This window comes from Mustela erminea, chromosome X, assembly GCF_009829155.1.
Source record: "Mustela erminea isolate mMusErm1 chromosome X, mMusErm1.Pri, whole genome shotgun sequence".
Taxonomy (NCBI): Eukaryota; Metazoa; Chordata; class Mammalia; order Carnivora; family Mustelidae; genus Mustela; species Mustela erminea.
The window spans coordinates 11931546-11952122 of record NC_045635.1 but is presented as its reverse complement, the minus strand read 5'-3'; the positions used below and the strand labels follow the sequence as shown (position 1 = coordinate 11952122).

The 20577-nt window shown below is 38.3% G+C and overlaps 1 protein-coding gene across 7 annotated transcripts in view; it reads left to right on the top strand.

The window, feature by feature from the left end:
- AP1S2 (adaptor related protein complex 1 subunit sigma 2) overlaps nt 1-18409 on the top strand; it is a 28376-nt gene extending 9967 nt beyond the window's left edge. Inside the window, exons 4-7 of one of the 7 annotated variants that reach the window (XR_004282460.1) lie at nt 235-372; nt 5122-5215; nt 16232-16240; nt 17070-18409. Coding sequence is in view for 6 of the 7 variants with exons in the window: in XM_032330079.1 (XP_032185970.1) it covers nt 235-372; nt 16232-16240; nt 17070-17117 (195 nt within the window). In the remaining variant the exon portion in view is untranslated. Of the gene's footprint in view, nt 1-234; nt 373-5121; nt 5216-10933; nt 12388-12514; nt 15273-16231; nt 16241-17069 lie in introns of those variants that run through there. The other 6 variants (XM_032330079.1, XM_032330082.1, XM_032330083.1 and 3 more) reach the window with 6 other exon arrangements.
- The last annotated feature ends 2168 nt before the right edge of the window (nt 18410-20577 follow it).

The window sequence follows — 20577 nt, the reverse complement described above, 5'->3', positions numbered from 1 at the left end:
CCATGTTGAGAACTTCCAGAATCAGGTCTTATTTCGTTTGTAGGCCTTGTGTTTCCAACTACTTGAGACTTGAAAATTAAACTGACTAAATCAGTGATACTTAATTATTGGCAAGATTGCCATTTTTAGAAAGAATTAAGATCGATTCACTGATCACCTTTTTATTCACTGCTTGATGGTGGGTAAGTATCTTTTGCTTTCTTCAATTTTAACATTGTTTTTCTTGCTTCTCAGGTGTGTGAACTTGATATCATCTTTAATTTTGAGAAGGCTTATTTTATTTTGGATGAGTTTCTTTTGGGAGGGGAAGTTCAGGAAACATCCAAGAAAAATGTCCTTAAAGCAATTGAGCAGGCTGATCTACTGCAGGAGGTAAGCTAATTGGAGTTCTCTTTACTACACATTAGCATGTTTTGCTATTGCTAGGGAAGTCTCAGTTATGTTCCCCCATTCTTCAAGTTTCAGAAATTACTCTGAAGCATGCTTGGCATGTAGTGTCCATGAGCAGTACATTGATTGGAGTATGTGTCAGTCACATCAACTTAGTTGTGGACGGATTGATTGCTTTAGAGATGGTCTGTCATGTTGATGGCCCATTTTTGGAGCCCAAAATGCTAGGGTCTAAACGTTTAGAGGACAGACTAAGAAGGGAAAAGATTTTGTCCAACAGTAATTTGAGAAACCTCCATCCATTGTTCTCAATTACTGCAGGTAACTCCTTCTCGCATAGTGTGGATGGGTCATCAGCCAACTGTGAGACTGTGTCATTTTCATCCCAGATTGGTTCATATTTTCACCTCATGTCCATTACGTGCAAATGTAGCCAAGCCAGTGATAGTGTTAAAATTACACCCTTTGTAGAACTCTCTAGTTCTGTGTTAGCAAAGCCAACTAAAAAGTATTTGGCCTTTTCTTTGCTCTCTTTAAAGGTTTTGTTTATCTGTTTATCTGAGAGAAAGAGAGAGTGCGCGAGCACAAGTGGGGGAAGGGGCAGAGGAAGAAGGGGAGAGCAAGAATCTCTTAAGTGGACTCGGCACTGAGTGGGGGACCCAGCTCAGGGCTCCGTCTCGTGACCCTGAGATTGTGGCCTGAGCCAAAAACCCAAGAGTCAGATGCTTAACCAACTGGGCCACCCAGGCACCCCTCTTTGCTCTCTTTAAATAACAAACCCTGTTCTGCCAAATGACTATATTCTTACTTTGCCTTGATAGCACAAGAACCGTTGATAAGCCCCTTCCATTTCCAGTTTCCACAGTTGTTCTGAGTTCATTGTATATTTGCTATTTCTGAACTTTCAATTTCTGAAGTTTAAAATTTCATAGATAAGGCCAACTTTTTTAAAATACTTAAGAATACCTTAATTCAGTTACTAACTTGAATTATGCTTTAGCGGTCATTGTGGTTTTAATCAAATAGAAAGTCCGTAGCACAAGGAGGAGCTAGTCAATTTAAAGAAATGTAGTGTGTTTTCATCAAGTTAATTCTCTTTGTTAGTCTTAAAGGAGGCTTTAAATCCAGTTTTTTTTAGCATTTCTGTTGTAACAGAAATGTGAACTAAAAAGAGTAAATGTCTCTTTCTTAACTGTGGGCCTCAGTGGGAGGGCGGGCCTTGGATGACGGCTCTGCGTGAGTCACTGCCCGGGTCACTTGTGAGGATTGCTCCAAGTGGCGGTGACGTCATCAGAACATACATGTGTTAAATGTGAGACAGTACGCTGTACATGTCTCGATCTTGAGTTAACCAAACAGTGCTTAAGGTGCCTGCAAAAGCGGAACCTTTTTTGGCAGCCCTGACGCTAGCCACTGGCAGTAGTGAAATGAGCACAGCCCCTTTTCCATGTGCGTAGTTTGCCACAGTTCTCTATTTAATTGACTGCAGATATGTCACTGGGGAGATTTTTTATTTTTTAACATCTGATATTGTGACCTCATGCTCATATTCTCCTATTGTAAAATTGGCTTTGAAGTTAGGACCTCCTTATTTTGCTATTTACCAATCAGACTTTTCTAAAAATAAGGTCAAACCAGAATCAGGAACTGGGAATTTTATATATTTGTCTCTTTCCTTGTTCACTTTTATATTTCATTATTATGGAACTGTAATTTGCTCTGTCAGATCCTGGTTCTTCATCATTTCCTCCAAGTTCTTCATCATTTCCTGATTAATTACATCTGTCTTAAAACATTTCTAAAGTTCTTGAAGTTCACCTTTTAATTTTTATATTTTTTTTTCTGAAGACCAGTGTTTAGGGCACTGATCTTTCCTGTGTCTGGATGGTTTTTTAAATTGTACTCATTGCTAAAGACTTCAAAATATGACCGATATACTAAGTTTACTTTATAGCTTGTATTCAGGATAAAAATGTCATTCCAAGTCCATATTTGTATATGTGTATCTCCCTTATTGAAGTATCTTTTTTTAAAATAAACTTTATTTTTCTTAAGATTTTATTAACTTGAGAGAGGGAGAGAGATCACAATTAGGCAGAGGCAGGCAGGGAGAGAGGGGGAAGCAGGCTTCCCACTGAGCGGGGAGCCCAATACGGGGCTCAATCCCAGGACCCTGAGATCATGACCTGGGCCAAAAGCAGTGGCTTAACCATCTGAGCCACCAGGCGCCCCTCCCCTATTGAAGTATCTTAATAGTAAGTACCATCTCCTTTTTTGAAGTAGTATTTTTGTATCTTAAAGAGAAAGGAGGAGTGGAGAGAAGCATAGGATGTCTGTGGTCCACGTTAAGATTTTTCTTTTCCTGGGGCGACTGTGTGCCTCCTCAGTGGGTTAAGCCTCTGCCTTTGGCTCAGGTCATGATCCCAGGGTCCTGGGATCGAGCCCCACATGGGCTCTCTGCTCAGTGGGGAGCCTGCTTCCTCCTCTCTCTCTGCCTGCTTCTCTGCCTACTTGTGATCTCTGTCAAATAAATAAATAAAATATTTAAAAAAAAAAAAAGATTTTTCTTTTCCTGTCTCACCCTAGTTTAAAAAAAAAAAGTCGACTACTGTTAAATATGGTTTCTTATCTTTAGAGGAGAGCTTTGGCCTGTTTCTCATCTGTGGCTACCTTAACACTGTTTTGTACATTAACCAAAGTGATAGTACATTAAGACATCTTCTCTTCAGTGGTCTGAGTGAACCATTTCTCTTAATTTAGCCATTCAGGTCTTGAGGCAGAACACCACTGGTCCGTTCTGAATTCAGAGGGAGTTATCATACATGGCACACTAAGGCCTTTATGAAGCCAAGCTGAATCTCTTTGGGGCAGTAAGGCTTCAGGTGATTCCGTTCAGGCTAACCTGTTTCTCATTCAGGTTATTTGCCAGCACACTGTCGCACGTGCAGGGATGACAAGCTGCTTGTTTCCTAAAGTAGATTCATTTCTATGTTGATACATGATACATGTCTGCATCTTCGGGAGAGTATCTAAATGTGTTCATAAAACAGGTGGGGGAGTAAGATGAGCAAAAACTGCTAAATTTCTTTCAAGTTTCCCTTCTACCCAAGTTACATAAACTTCTTCTGGTCTGTTTAGGCAGTCCTTCATTTTATAGGCCAACAGAACAGACAGTTGACAAAGTAGGTTTTCTCTTAGCGTATTCTATATAGTCAGTAATGAGAACATGTCTGGACACCAGGACAACAGAAGAGAACAGGGTGCTAGCTGGTGCTTACTGAGCACTTAGATGAGAAGCACCCTGTGCTAATCCTCGGGGTGTCCTGAGCAGGGTCCCGAGCACCTTTTAACAAACGAACAAGCAGAGGCTCGAGCAGGGAGCTTCCGGGGACTGGTCCCAGCATTCCAAACATGCTCTGCTGGCCTTCAGAGCTATGTGACATCTTGACCACTGGGCAGTATCCATGTCTCCCCCCGCCCTATTTGCGTATTGCCTTGAAATGTGTATTTTAAACCTGTTTCTGGTACCAACTTAACGTGTTTTCCAGTAATTAAGAGATTCGTCATTCTGGAGGTTTTTCGGTATGGAACAGAGTAGACTTCCTAAGACAGATGCTATTTTTTACCTCTTACACTGAAAATGTTCAATGTCTAAACTATCAATAGTTGGTATTTTCAAATTGGATATATAGATACAAATAATACATTTTTAAAGTCATTTCTTGTTGGATTTATCAAAACTGGATGTATGGTAGCTTTTTTTGGTATTATAATTTGGGATATAGCATTCACTTAGCCTATGTCATGAATGTGATTTTGCTTCCAAAATTGTAAATATAGCTGCAAAGGCACTTAGCTAAATGTGGCCTTAAATTTGTAGAATTCCTAATTAATTTATTTTAATCTAGTTTTCTTTGTGTTGTGATTTTTCTTTTTGGTATCAGCTCTTTTACTTGAATTGATTATTTCTAAACACCACGGATGACTTTGAATTTATAATGAAAATACCTGTTGGCTTAATGCATGGAAATCACAAAATTATTTTGATTTTAGCCCTTTTAAAATTTGTGACATACACATTTCTATCCTTAAGAATGTTTATTTTCTTCAGAAAAATTTCTTTAAAATTTCAGTCCTTCATGTTACAGGCAAACGGCACAGTCAGGAGAAAGTAGATCTCCTATTAGCATATTATAGTGAGTAATGAGAACATAAGTGTGTATTTGAATAATAATTGCTAAAACCTCAGACATAGTGATTAAATAATAAAGATACCTTTTTTAATTTTACTTAGCTACTTGGTAAACAGTGGTTCAGTTTTGACATTTCTAGAGTGAATTCTGAATTCTGTATTTTTGGTATTTGGTTCTGTGTATACATAATTAAATTTGGGGATAAAGCCCAGAAAAATTGGTCCATTATCCAATTTTTAATGTTTGTTGGAATTTAGCACAGGTTTTCTTAACATGCCACTGGTACTTAACTTGATTCCTAAATTACTAAGGTGCAACATGCTGAGATTACGAAATTGACATTCTTTGCAATACTTGGAACACTTCCCCAACACCACCAATTAAGTGCCTATTTTAAGCTAGTTTTCTGAAGGGGAGGACTTGGGGGAGGGGTACCGTTGATTTATAAACATAGATCTAATGACCAAGGAAATACAGAGTGCATTTTCTTTGTAAAGTCAGGCACTTACCAGTTTTTCTCTGCTCCTTAATTTTATAGAGCCAGAATGAAGAATGGGGAGGTTTGTCTGAGGATATCTTATGATAAGAGCAGTCTAAGGCTTTAGTCCCTTTGACCCCCAACTTATTTATTGGTAACTACCAAATTTACCGTTTTTGTGGCATGGATAAGATGGGGTGTTATGCAAAGACTGTTGCACGTGAGATGATTTCAAGTCCTTGCCTGATCTGTGAAGATCGAATAGTTAAAACACCGGGCGTTGGGCTTTAACCTCAGCGGTAGCTGCATGATGGTGTTGATCGGCGCTTGGAGATGTGTCAGCCTTTCTTTTTTATACTAACAGCATCATTTTGAAATTTGTGGGGGTTTTCCTTTTGAGCTTTGTTTGCTGTTGGTATCGTTTCTCACTAACGTAGCCTGAGCAATGAAAAATAAGTGAGGTACCAAAAGCAAGCATCACACTCACCAATTGGCTTCCACTCCGAGATGACCCACTTTATGAATAGATTCTCTTGGATTTGCCATTGTTAATCTGCCTCGGCGAGAAAATGGTGCTCTATGGAGAATTAGTGCTGCTAGAATTGATCTGTTTTAGTGCTGGGGCTGCATGATAGATCTTAGTACTATGCACCATCTTTGTGGAAGTAAGAATAAATCTTTTGGACTGCATAAAAATGGAAAGGTAAGAATCTTAGAAAAAGTGATTTTTAAAAATGACTTCTGTAACTTAAAATTATTTTAAGTGGATAAGTACTTAGAGTATTTAATAACATGCCTCTTAGTATGAAGTTTTGGGATTTTTAATTAAAATCTTGCTAATTAAGAATATTTGGGTATGCTAATCAAACTCAAGAATATTGTATATTGTTTTATAACAGCTAGGTGTGTTCAAATACATACAATAATGTCATTTAACAGCAAAGAGTATTTTGATATAAATCCTCGTAGGTTTTGGTCTAATGAGACAAACTCATAATTTCCACTGTTTGTTAAAACCTTCAAGCCTAAACCTTTTTCTTTTAAATTAGGCTAAAAGTTAACAAGGCTATATACTCTTATGCCAGCGTATTTTAAAAGGGCAGATACAGAAAAAACAGAAGGCAGAACAAATCCTGCTTGTTAACGTGTTATAAGAAATTTGGCCAATGCCCTTGGTCACTGGTTTTCAGCTTGTAATCATTTTGCTCTATGTGCAGTTTTTTTTTTTTTTTTTTTGAGCTCTTTGTTCAGAATTTTGAGGCTCCCCCTTCCCCTTGTTTCATTCTAACTCATTTTGAGCCCTCTTGCTCCTCTGGGTTATTTGTAATAATGAGAAGTTGGAGTAACTTAAACATCAGCAGCTGTAAATCTGGTTTTCAAAGATACTTGACAAGAACCCACAGTGGTAAAATATACTTTTATGTCATAATAGTTACATGCACATAAACTGAAAAATATTTTATTAAATAATACTTTGTTTCGTTTTGCCATCCCACATTTTCTATTCTGTCCTTTTTTTCAATCCTGATCCTGATCTAAATGATTGCATACACCCTAGGACCTGCAAAGAGTCTATTCCTAGTTGTTGGTGATTTTTTTTTCTTTAAAAAGTACTTTCTCAAAATTTCAGGGTTTTAGTTCTTTTTTTCCCCTACGGACACATTCCTTAAAATTTTCTTTTATTGTTTCCTCTGTTGCCTTTTTTAAAAATAAAAGTTCCTATTACAGAAAAATTAACAAATACAGGCAAGCACACTAGAACGTCATTTTACCTGTCCATCAACTGGAGACAATTAGATTAACTCAGTGGTTCTCAGCTGGGGTGGGGAGTGGGGCAGTCATGCCTCCTCACGGAACATTGAACAATGCCAGGACGTATTTTTCTGATCATCATGACCGGCAGTGGGGTGGTACTGGCGTCTGGTAGGTGAAGACCAAGGGCCCTGCTAAACGTCCAGCAGTGCCCCGGCCAGCTCTCCTAGGACAAGGAATCATCCAGCTTCAAGTCTCAGTAGTGCTATAGTTGCAAAACCCTGGTTTAATTTAACACGATAGGATGTATAAAGATTCCATTTATATTTATAGACTGCTACATCTTTTCAATATAATATATAGTCCAGAGTACAAATGACTGGCTGAAATGAATCAAAAGTAGAAGGGGGGAACCCAAAGAACTGTAAAAGAAGGACAAATGGGCTTAATAAGAACATGTAAATGGCGATAAAAATCACCACTGTGAGTCACCTTTACTTGCTAACCAGTGCCTGGGGTGATAATCTGTGGTTGACTTCAGCACCTAACCCACAGCAGAGCTTGTGGGATGTCACTATATAATTCCATTTCCTCAACCCCAAATCAGTTAATGTCTGTTAAGGTAATTGGGTTGTTTTTTTTTGTTTTTTTAAAGATTTTATTTATTTATTTGACAGAGAGAGATCACAAGTAGGCAGAGAGGCAGGCAGAGACAGAGAGAGGAGGAAGCAGACTCCCTGCTGCGCAGAGAGCCCGATGCGGGACTCGATCCCAGGACCCTGAGATCATGACCCGAGCCGAAGGCAGCGGCTTAACCCACTGAGCCACCCAGGCGCCCGGTAATTGGGTTTTTACCTAGAAACAGAACTGAGTATACCCTGTAGGCAATCAGAATACTTTTTTTAAATTTTCTGCTCATTTCCCCATCTACCTTAGGGACTTGGCAATTTTTTTTACAGGGGAACTAGTTTAAATGACCAGAATTTGCATATATAGACTTTTATTATTTTACATGTAGACTTTTTGTTGTTGTTCTTTTGTACCATATTAGCATTAAAGAATTTACTTAGTACAGATCTAGAGTTTGAATATTTGAAATTCAGTGATAAAAAGAAATCTGTAACGTTTTTGAAAACCCTGATCAAATTTAAAGCATTTCACATTATGATCCAAATAGAAGACCTAGGCAGATACAATATGGTTTTCTTAAAATATGCTTAAAACTATTTCTTTACAGTCTAAAGTTAGAGTTACTAATTAATCTTTTTTTATTTAAAAAGTACAATGAACTGCCAGAGAAAGTAACCTGTTCTTAGTATTTTATAACTAATAGGTTTTAGAGTAGGGGTTACAAGGTGTAGTTAAGTTATTCCCATCATTTTTTTTTTTAAGATTTTATTTATTTATCCAACAGACAGAGATCAAAGGAGGCAGAGAGGCAGGCAGAGAGAGAGAGGAGGAAGCAGGCTTCCTGCTGAGCAGAGAGCCCGATGCGGGGCTCGATCCCAGGACCCTGAGATCATGACCTGAGCCGAAGGCAGCGGCTTAACCCACTGAGCCACCCAGGCGCCCTATTCCCATCATTTTAAAGAAACTTCACATATGTGATACAGATCAACAGCACAATAGGAAAAGACAGCAGTAGATATAAATAAATAATTCACAGATGAAAGAAAAAAGAAAAATGGCCCTTTTACATAAGGGAATGTAAATGAAAATATGAATGAGAACTTTTTTTGGTTTGTTCTTGAATTGGCAAGGATGAGTAACCCTCTTGTCTGCTGCTTGTGAGCACTTAAACTTGTATTCCACTTTGGAGGATTAGTTGGGTGATACCTGTTAACAGATAAATTTGTATACTTTTGACCCATCAGTTAAATTTCAAGGAATTGTATCCAATAGAAATACACAAATGCACTAAAATTCAGTATAATATTAAGCCACTGGAACTTACCCAAATGTTAATCAGTGGGAGATAGGTTAAGAAAATTATAGTATGGCCATACATGAAACTTACCCGTCTGTAGAAGAAGTGAGATTGATTTCTGTGCAGTGATATGGAAAGACATTCAAGGTGTGTAAAGTGAGAAAAGATCAGGAGTGGGACATTAACTTAGCAGCATTACCTCTGAAATATTTGAGGTCCCCCCCCCTTTTCTAAAAGTGGAAAACAAACCTGTATTAGAAGTATAAAATTTTAATTTGTAAATTTTTTTTATTTATTATTATTTTTTTAATTTGTAAATTTTTTTAGTGACAAAATGAAACTCTGTGAGTGGAAGAACACACATTGTGTTGTCCCATTTGGTAAAATTAGAGTAGAATTTGCTAAAAAGAAAAGCTTCAGCATATAAAGTGAAGCACTTGTGTGCTCTTGGCCATTTTAGACACTAACCATCTAGAACAACCATATTGCTCTTGCTACTCAGTGCTAAGGTAATGTTAAAAAAATAAAAAAATTATTTGACTTTACTAGCTCCTCAGTTGCTGGTGGCATAAGACTGACACCATGAGCTGTGTCATCTAAAAGGTACCTCAGAAGGGCTTTCAGTTCTCTGTATTCATTGCTAAACATAGATCTTAAGTGAATTCGGACGTTCTCTGGCCCTTTGGTCTTTAAGCATAAGGAATAGTGTTCCAGAGTCAAGAGTAGGGACTTTGCCACAGAATTCAGTGAGGGGCAAGAAAAAGGACCACTGTATTCTAGAACGTGAAGGATAGAGGATGCTACTTCTAGTAAAAGGAAAAAGTGAAGCCCCTTCACAAGAAAAATGAGTAGAGCAGTAACTTCAAATTACACTGCATTCCTTTTTCATTAAATGTAAATCATTTGCTCTTTGAACACATTGTATGCTAGAAAGAGAAAAACAGGAGACTAGGTTTTCAGTTTGGGGTCCAGTATCAGTAGTTTACTTAAGCACCAATCTCAACAGGACGTAAGCCTTCAGAGAAGTGCTAGCTTCCAGTTTCTTTATAGTTTCCCAGACTCTTACTTTTGAGGCATCAGCCTAATACGGTAAATATCTGGGGATTTTTAAGGTTAATAGGGTTTGTCTTAAGAATGTAGACGGTGTTAAGAGGAGGTGTAACAGTTCCTCTGCTGTGTTAACCTGCACTTCCTACTACCTCTGCTTCCTTTTGTAGGGGACTGAGAAAAAAGTTCCTTTTGGTATGGAGGAAAGTTGAACATACGTGGTTCAGTTTTTTTTTCTGTTTTCCTTCTGGCCTTTATTCCCATATAATCGAAATCACTGATATTTTAGCGTATTGAGGAACTCAGCTTGCTGGGTAGTGGAACAAGAGAGCAGTTCTGCCTCTGCCCAGGACCCCTCGTGTGTTGTGACAGACTTGGCGCTCCACCCCCCCAGTTCTTAATTAAATTAATTATTCCATGACTCAGAAGATATCCTGGTGGTGTGAGGGCCCAGAATACTGGAGTTATATTCAATCAACTATAATATTTTCTTTGTATATAAGAGAAGAAATAACTTGGTTAATATGGGCATACCTGTATCACTTAGCTTAAAATCAACCTTCAAGTTTAGGTGGTCATTAAGGCATTTTTAGCACAACTTTTTCAGACTCCATCTAAACAGAAATTACTGAAAACATGTTACAGCAACTTAAAAGTGGTAAAAGAATACATTATTTTTGTGCATTTTAGGGTTTTTCCTCTTAAAGGAAGCTTTTCCAATGAAGAGGCGTTTCTCCCTATAAAGAATATTCGCCACAATTGATGGATTCTCATTTCTTGTTTAAGTATAATAATATGGATCGTTGGCTATAAAGAAGTTTATCTTATCATCTGTCCTTTCCTTCACTAATTTAGTAAAAGGTCTGTCAGAAATGCCAGGCAGTCTTGTTTAAGGATTGTTTGTTGCCTTTCCTCGTAAGTCTCTTCCGGGGAGGAACGGTGGTGGGCTCAGCCCTGTTTGGGGAAACTACCTACCTTTCTCTTTTCTTGCAGTGGCATAAGCTCTCCCTCGTTGGTTTTCCCATGTGTGTATAAAATTAAGAGAGAAAACATTAAAGATGAAAAGTTATAATTTTATAGAGTCTCAAAGAACTGGTATGTAGGTGGAAGGTTGACAGACTTAAACTTTTCTTGTTCTCTCTCCAGAAAACAGAGAATATGTATCACAGCAGGAGTTTCATTGGGTGTAAGAAAGCGTACTAGAATACGTGCTGGAGTACTGACATGCATCAGATGTAGCAGGATCTATGAACTCAGTTTGTACTTACAATCTTGTCAAGTTTGTTATTTATATTTTAGCATCACCTGAAAAGTCTTATTACATTAAATCCCAAGGGATAGTCCCAGTACTTTCTTTAACTGATTATTTTCATCGGGAATTTTACTCCGATAATGATCCATCATTGGGACTTAGAATTTATTTTTTTTACAGAGAATATTGAAATAGGTTTAGAGGTTCATTGGCAAAAAAGTATTTTTAAATACCGTGAAGCACTAGTGTCATTGGTACAGAAATAGATAAATAGAATTCCCCTATGAAAATGAGAGCTTCTTTAAGAAAATGAAGCATTTGAGGTTCATTACTAGTATTATTTTAACTTGCTGGCTTATGCCACTGTATTCTGAATGGGGGAAAAAGCAAAACTCTTTTAAATCTGTCTCGAGAATTATCTGAGGATTAAATTTAATTGGCGCTTCTCAGATACTTTTGTATTTAATGGTTACTGTATAAAGGATCGGTTACATATTTGAACAGTTTACACGACTTTGTAGCCTATCATTTCAGAATGCCAACTTTAATATTAAAATGAGGATATTTTACAAGCCCTCAAATGAGCAGTTTTAAACTTTGAGTCACAAGCCTTTTGGCGGGAGTATCATCCCTTTGAGAGTCCGAAGAGCCACGGGTCCTCTTCTCAGGAAAATCTGTAATTTTGCCTCTAGTTTCAGGGATTTTCGAGTCCCCAGAAATCCATCTCTGGACACTCTCGGGTCCGTTTAAAACCTCATCTCAGGTTACCTTGTTGATATGAGAAACCTCTATTCACATACATTTGTAGGCATAGGCATTTAACAAATCTTTTTTAGAGAGTTCTTTAAAATCTATCTTGAGGATTATTTAAAAAATAATAATAATAATATCCTTCGTCTCAAAGGCGTAGTCTTCCGAAGTTAAGCTAAGTGAACCATTAAACACCTCCATTGCTACTTAAAATACCAAATAGGTGACTCCTTTTCCACTTTTTCTTGGCAAAGATTTTCTTTTAGGATCTGTAGAAGAGTTTATGGTCACCTAAGGATGTAGAGATTTTCATTAAGGGATTAAATTCCTTTCCTTCGTGTAATAAAATCCTGACATACTTGAAGACTGGTAGCATTCTAATTGAATTTTCAGTTAACTCAGTACTGACCAGACGATTTTACACTGAAAATCTTTTCAGCCTGTTAGTAACAGTGCTTTTGGATTTTGTCAGATACAGGTTATTATAGAGAGTTTATCATTATACAGACTTACTGTATCTGTATCATTTATCATTATGTAGAGTTACTTTAAGAGGAACTGGAACTCCTAAGCACTGTTTATAAGTTAAATGTTCAGCCATAAACCAAAGAACAAAAACAAAACTTTACGTTTCCATTTTCTTTACTGTGCACTAAACATTCTAGGAATCTGATTGTGTCTGTCAGTTTGTATACTGTGTAAGAATATATGCATTTCTTTTGTAGCCACGTCATGAATATTTTAATGTCCCTGTGTACTAAATGACTACTCGTCGTGTATGCAGAATTTCACAGAGGAAATAGAGAGCTGATATACTTATGAAAGAAAATGTCCTCAGCTTGGTGACTATCTTGTATAATAGAGCATTTCAGAACCAATACCTTTACAATTGTAATTGTTTTTCCTGACTCGCTTTTCTTTTTATTTTCGTTTTATATGTGATCTTGATGTAGTTTATTCCTGCTCGCAAACTCGTTTGATTTCTTGAGATATGACCTATGAATGTTTTGCTTAGTATTTCATCTTACATACGTACACATCCTCATTTACGAACCATCTATGGTTAAAGTCTCGTAAGAGGAAAATTCAGCCATCGTTAAAATGCTCACCAAAGAAAACAGAGTGGAAGTGCTCTGGCGGAATGAGCAGTGCAGTGACCTAGCGCAGGGCTTGGTCTTCACGTGTTGTGGGAGAAAAGAAGTTCTATTTAGGGACTATGATAGAGCCTGTATGGGCCAACATATTCTAGTGTATCGCAGAAAAGAGTATTTGGAAATACTTCTAAAAAGTAAAATCGGTACTGTTATGTAGTATTTAAGGGTCAAACATTCCCAGTTCTTAAGTTCGTGATGCCACCTGGATTCAATCACATTTGTGCTGGACAGTATTGGCCAGCCCCTCGAAGAGTGATCAGGAAGCTGTGTCAGAGGTCTCTGCGACAGTATCTCTCTTCGATAGGAAGTAACATTTTCAAAACGTTCATACTGACCTGGTTTATATAGTTAAAATTCTGATACTCCACTCAAATACTAATATTTTACTAGTTATGGTTTTGTAGGATATATTAAGTCTTCCTTTAATACTTAATGATTTGTTAACTGTGGTTTTATTTTAAGACTTTCAATATTGATCGTTACTGTGTATACTTTTAATAAAACATGCAACTTAATTATAAAAGGAGAAGTACCAAGTAACTCATTGTTTACAGCTAGAGAGTTTAAAGCCTGAAAGTAAGTTAGCATTAAACAAATTCAGAAGCAGCTCCAACAGGCTTACCACTGAAGGAAGACCTATGAAAATGTAGGGCAGGCAGGTATGCAGCGCAGGGCTTTCCATTCGCTATGGCCGGCATTACATTTGAAGCATCTGGGTGGGCTGTCAAATGAGAAACTCAGCTGCAAGCACTGGGAAACACTGGTCTTTCATTTCCATTTTTTCCCTCTGTCCCTCTCCCCACCCTGCAAGATGTTACTCCTCTGGTTTTAATGCTGAATACGCATTGTCTCCTGCCAGTACGCTTTGGATGCTGTGTGCTGAGCTGTAACAAGATGTTGCCTCTTTTGTTATTTGTATACAGCTGCTTGCTTTCAGTTCATAGATTCTGAAATCGCTTTTCTTGCACGTCTAAAATAAAAGTATTGCATGTACTTTGTCTCATGTGAATGACTTCTTTCTTCTCCATCCCTTTGGACAAATAAGATATATTTTGGTTTTTCCAGGTAATTTTATTAAATCGTGTAAAAAAACCTAAAGTGGTTAAGCTGGCAAATTCTGTGAAGTGTACAGTTCAGTACTGTTAAGTATATCCACAGTGCTGTGCATCTGACTTCCAGAAATGTTTCCTCCTGTGAAACCGAAACTGTATCCATTAAACAACTCTCCATTTCCCTTCCCCTTAGCCCTTGGTAACCGCCATTCTACTTTGTTTCTAGGACTGTGACTACTTTAGCTACGAGTTCTTCTAGGTAATTCTGAGCCGCAATTTCAATGTTAACATGGGAAAATAACATTTTATACTATGGGCACAATTTGTGAAAGAAACTAATGTACTATTTGTACAAGTCTCAAGGAGTAAAATGTATAAATAATTCCTTTAAGCCAGCCCTTTTAGAAAGGACACATTTTAAATAATGCATATTTGATAAGTAACATGGTTCTCTTCATGAAATGCTATACAGGACTGCGGGCAGCGAGCACAGAAGGGAAATCGTGCCGGCCCCAGCGAATAGAATGGGAGACATTTCTACACGGATAAGCGAAGAATGTTAGCCGTGTAGAGTTCAGTGTAGGCATCTTTTAAGAAACGCAGTAAAGGCCGTATGGTGTTTTTAAGAACTATTTAACATTATCTATGAACAAGGAGGGGGGTTAGGAGCACTGACCCTCCCAAGCAGTTGAAAACCCACATACAACATCTGACTCCCCACAAACTTCATAGCCTACTGTTGACTGGAAGCCTCACCGATAACCTCAACATTCCAGTAACACAGCTTCAGTGTACGTACTGTGCCCTGTATTCCTACAGTAAAGTACGCTGGAGCAGAAATGCTAAAAAAATCCCTGAGGACAATACACTTAACATACTGCACGGTAGAAAATCTCCATATAAATGGAACCGTACAGTTCAAATCCGTGTTGTTCGAGGGTTAAATGCAAATGATTATTTTTGAATCATTTCATTTATTTATGATGTATGTGATTCATGGTCTACATTCTTCGGAGTGTTGCATCTTTTCCATTAGACTTTCTTTAAAAATGATCATGAAAACTCTGAGACATGCTCGAAGGAACCTTCCTGTGCACACCCCTCAGCTTCAGCTCCCTTCAACTCAGTACTCCTAGTAACGACGCCTGTTGTGTCATCTGCCTGCACCCCCCCCCCCAATTTTGGCCTCAGCGTTTTAAAGCAAGCCCTGGACCTCATTTCACCTTCGATACCGCAGTATAGATCACCAAGAGACCAAAGTACCACCCCCACCCCCCCTCCCAAAATTAACAGTAACTCCTAATATCTTGTTTCTGGTTCAGCTTTTCCTAATTGCCTATAGGAATTGCATTTCTGGAATCGAGTTATAGAACCAGATTCCTAATAAGGCTCTCATTGTATCAGGTTGATGTCTCAATTAAGTCTTTTCATCTTCAACAACTCTGCTTTCCTCCCTTGCCTCCCCCCCTTTTTAACCTGAGTCCCCCATGCTGTAGAACATCCTCCATTCTATACTCGCTGGACATCTGGTGGCAGTATTGACCTTGTTGGCCCATCCCCCGTATTTTGACGTAGCCAGGTTAGGCTGAGGGGTGGGGTTGGGGGGGGGCGAGGTCAAGAATACTTCATAAAACCCCTTTTTTTCCCCACCAAAGCTGATTTTTACCCATTTTTCATTAATAAACCTACTAAAAGATCATCATGTGAACTTCATACAGCATCGGTTTATAATTTTTTTTTTATTTTTGCAGATTTTATTTATTTATTTGACAGACAGAGATCACAAGTAGGCAGAGAGGCAGGCAGAGAGAGGGGGGAAGCAGGCTCCCCGCTGAGCAGAGAGTCCAATGCGGTAATCGATCCCAGGACCCTGGGATCATTCCCCGAGCTGAAGGCAGAGGCTTTAACCCACTGAGCTACCCCGGTGCCCGGTTTATAGTATTTTATTTAATACTGAATGCTAAATACCTTCACGTAGATAGGTCTCAATTGTGTTATGTTACCATTTAACATTTTTTGAGCACTTTCTAGAAGTCAGGCACTAAGCCTTCTCTCCCTTAAATGTCTGTGCATGAAGGTAAGTACTGTGATCCGTGTTTCCAAATCAGGAAACAGGCTAGAGTTTGATTGACTTAAGATTATTACTCCATGTGATGCTTACATATAATTAAATCTAATGTATGGATTTATGGTTTAATATTTTTCTTCTCCTTGTTTTGTGCTGTACCACAATTAGGATGCAAAAGTAAGTTAATTTACTACTGGAAACTAAAAATTGCATTTTCTCCATTAAATTGTCATATGCCTTTTAATTACAAAATTATTGCCAGTAATAACTGAATTTGACCTGGTCCTGGTTTTGTGATGTGCAAAATCAACCACTTTGGAAAATTTTTAATAATTTTCTAGATATGCCTGCTTTGTTTTTGTCTTCCTTTGACATTTAAAAATGAATATCGGTTGTGGCATAAGACACAAATATGCCTTTGCTCCTAGAGTTTTCTTTCTCATATGTTGCCTCCACTGAAGCCACTGGTTGCCCGGGGGAGGGCTGGGAAGGTGAGTTTCCGAAGCTATGCTGCTGGGGACAGTTAAATCAAAAACTAAGTAAAAACGCAGAGGAAGACATTTCTATAAATACATGTGACCAAAAAGAAAAAAAACATGAAAAAATTATGTGAAGATTTGGAAGAACTCTGGGTTTTCCCTGGTTTTTACTTAGGGGAGGCTTTGGATTTTAAGACTAAGGTAACTTACCTTTCCTGTAGCTAATTTAATAGCAGTGATTTCCTAAATTGCCAATGGGTTGCCTGCTTTTTGTGTGACAGCAATGGTGCCCAGCTCACTGGTAGGTAATCACTAGTTATTTAATGCATGCTGAAAATATCCTTCTGTGGTCTCTGACATTTGGGGCGCAAAACCCTAAATAACCGCCTGCTTTCAGTATTCGAATGTGCCCGAACCAATGACCGGCTTGCATTGTTCTCTGAAACTTGCACATCCTTCCGTGTCGGTTTCACATTCTCCGGCCTCCCCGGATCTGCTTACCAGAGTCTCACATTTTCCCTCCACAGGAAGCTGAAACCCCACGTAGTGTTCTTGAAGAAATTGGACTGACATAACTCTCCTCCCTTGTTGATGACTTCTTGTGGCATTTCACACACTGTAGATGGTCACTGCCTTCATGTCCATGTTAGCTAATGGTATAAGATGACGTCTTGTCAGTATTACTGTTTTGCTAAGCTGCTTCATTCAGGCCTACACACATTTTTTTTTTAAAGGGAATTTTTGGTTAATCAAGTGATAACTTAAGGGATTTAAATAGAAATTAGAACGATGCAGAAAAAGAAAGGTACCTTTTCTGGATATTTTAAAGTTTATAGATCTGTTTCTCCCAATCGAATCATGTTATCTATGAGAACGACAGAATCAGGCAATTTACATTCATTAATTACCGTCTTTGGCAAAGGAAACTGTTAAATTATAATATGCAACCTGGCTTTATGAAACCAAAGACTAGTGTGTAGCATTTCAGCATATCTGAGAATAAAGGGAATCGATACTCACATATCAAATGAATTAAAATTTAACTGTTTATATTGAGACTTCAGAAAAAAACCAAATTTATACCAAAGACCCTTATTGGAAACTACATACTTAAAGGGAATACACAAATGACTAAATTGAAATGATGCGTTTTACGCTAAAAATTATTTCTCCGGCATTCCAAACCGGGGTCGAGGAACAGAGATCGACTGTTTAATAGTGAGCACGTTACTTTTAAGGCCACGGAACGTTCAACTCCTGAGACAGATTTTTTTCGTGGGCATAATGATTTAGTGACTTAGACAGCTTTTGAGGCCCCCAAATAAAAACGGAAACATTGACTTACCAGAATTCTTCACAACAGTATCTGTGAAGAGAAGAACACATTATCTGTAGATAAGTTATTTTCTGTAAGATAAGATAAGTGTAAGATAAGTGTTGCTTAAGTCATGGTTTCAAGCACGACTTGTTCCTCCTGGGGTGCTTGTTATGGCCAAGTTTATTTTGCTCTCCTCCACTTACAAGTGCTGCAAACTTGAGGGCAGCTTCTTTCCCTTCCATGGCAATGCCTAGTTATCAGAAATCTTATAAAAGCAGACACCACGTTTCATGTAAAAGTGAGAGTCGAATGAGGTCAAATGACATTAGTGGGCCCTGTTATTTTTTAAGGCTATACAGTTGTTTCAGTGTCAACTTTTATACATACTTCTGTGTATGTAGACACGTCTTCACGGTTTACACTTTTCATTTGTATCTGCTGGGCTGGATTAAGCTTTGTTGTGATTGTGACCAATACACATATTCAGGCCATGTTAGCTCTGTCTTATCACATCACTGATTAGTTGTAATAAATGTTCGACGTACACCACTGGAGTGTGTTTTTATCTTTCTCTTTGCAAAAGTTTGTCAAGCTATGGGGAGCTGCTGAAAGAATTTTAAATTTTTCTCAGTAAAATGTCAAAAATTCACCTCCACGTGAAGGTGGATGCTAAAAGCACACATAAGACAAATGATGGAAGATGTAAGTTTTCATGTACTTCGAGCTCACTAAAGAATGATGTGGCTTCCACGCTGAGAGCTTATCTACACATTTATTTTCAATCAATAAATGCCGCTTTTAAAACCTTGATGCAGCCGACTTTTCTACTTTTCTACTTTCTGAATGAGCAACTCTCATTGCTCCAGGTAATCAAAGGTACTGCGATTCAGCAGAACCCCGACCCTCGCCCCACCCCGGAGGCGCTAGCATGCTCCCCAAACTAGCACCTAACATAAGCCACAACTCAAGCTTTGATTGTGATCGTTATGGGACCTCTTACTAACCGCAGATGGGAGATTCCACATACTGAAGTGAGGCTATTCAAGAACAAGGCATCAACTACCATCGGATTCCTAGTCCGCTACACAGGTACTTGCAGACATGGAGAGTCTCCAGCACTCATCGGCTTTATTCACTGAACACAGGCCTGATGGGCTTCTGCTGGTACTATAGAGCTGGAATGTTTAAATCATAAATAGTAATCAGGTTATAAGTTTAAAAAACATTAATACATTTAAGTTTAAGATGGACATTTATCACAATAATGAACCAGTTAACTGGTTTAAAACTCCCCCACACACACACACACACCACAGCGCCCATGGATGTCGGAGGGAAAATGCCCATCATCTCCTCATTACCTTGAGCACAAGCTGGTGGTTACCCCGTTTTGTTTTCCGTGACCTATGAAGGCTGTTCAACTTTGAATACCACCTTTAATTATGCATATCTTGGCTGTATTTAGGGTACGAAAAGTATTGGATTCAGTGAGTTATTCAGCATTAGTGAATCTAGTGGGTAATTACAGACATTTTTCAATCATTTTTAGGATAAAGCAAGAATTTAAAGTTGAACAAATCAATTGTAAAGTAAAATGATTTCTGGAGCATACTCCCTTTTCTAGACTACATATTAACAACTCTCACTTTCAACAGCTAACCACTCATTCAGAAATCCCAACAACAGCTAACCACTCATTCAGAAATCCCAACATTGAAATTTCTTTCCCTGTTAGCTTCAATACTTTGTGCATCCTCAGGCCCTTATTTCCAAATCCCAAGTTGCCAAAAGTCACATACTCTGAAATTCAAGATGTCCAGCATGGCAATGGAAAGGTTATGAAGAAAATTAAAAACATATAAGGGGCGCCTGGGTGGCTTAGTGGGTTAAAGCCTCTGCCTTCTGCTCGGGTCATGATCCCAGGATCCTGGGATCGAGCCCCACATCGGGCTCTCTGCTCGGCAGGGAGCCTGATTCCCCCTCTCTGCCTGCCTCTCCGCCTACTTGTGATCTCTGTGAAATAAATAAAATCTTTAAAAAAAAAAAAAAAGTATAAGGAAGTATAAGTATAAGCATCTTTTCCTTTTTATGATCTGAAATCTAAGAATATTTTTTGCCTTAAGCCTTTTTTTTTTTAAACAGGTTTCTCTGACCACTTTTTCTTTTTAAATGAGAATTGCTTTAAGACTAAGGAGATGCAGTAGCAATGACCATAATTTTCCTGAAAATGACAAAAATAAGACTTACCTCTGTATGAACAGCTCCCCAACACACTATGAAAAAGATGAAGCCCCTAATGGAAAACCTCCAGCTGAGGAGGGGCTGTGAATATGGGACAGAATGGAGAGGAAAGAAACCGACTTTACCCTCTAAGTACTTAAAAACAAAAGGAATTTTAAAGTCAAAAAGCTGCTCAGCTATTGTACGTAGAAAACCCCAAGAGATTATTAATAAAGAGCAAACAACCAAATTTCACAGGCATTATATACAGGAAAAGTGGCGGATTCAGCCAGTACATACAGAAACAAACAGTTCAACATAAAATTTACCAAACCAGCAAAGATGCACTTGGCGGTGTGGGAACAGCAAAACTGATTGTCGAGAGAGTAAATCTTTTGTAGCCTTTCCGGAGGGGCAATTTAGAAACACTTCAGGAGTCCTATCTCTTGATGTAACAGAATTTATCCTAAGGAAACGGTCAGAAATGTGTGAAAGTA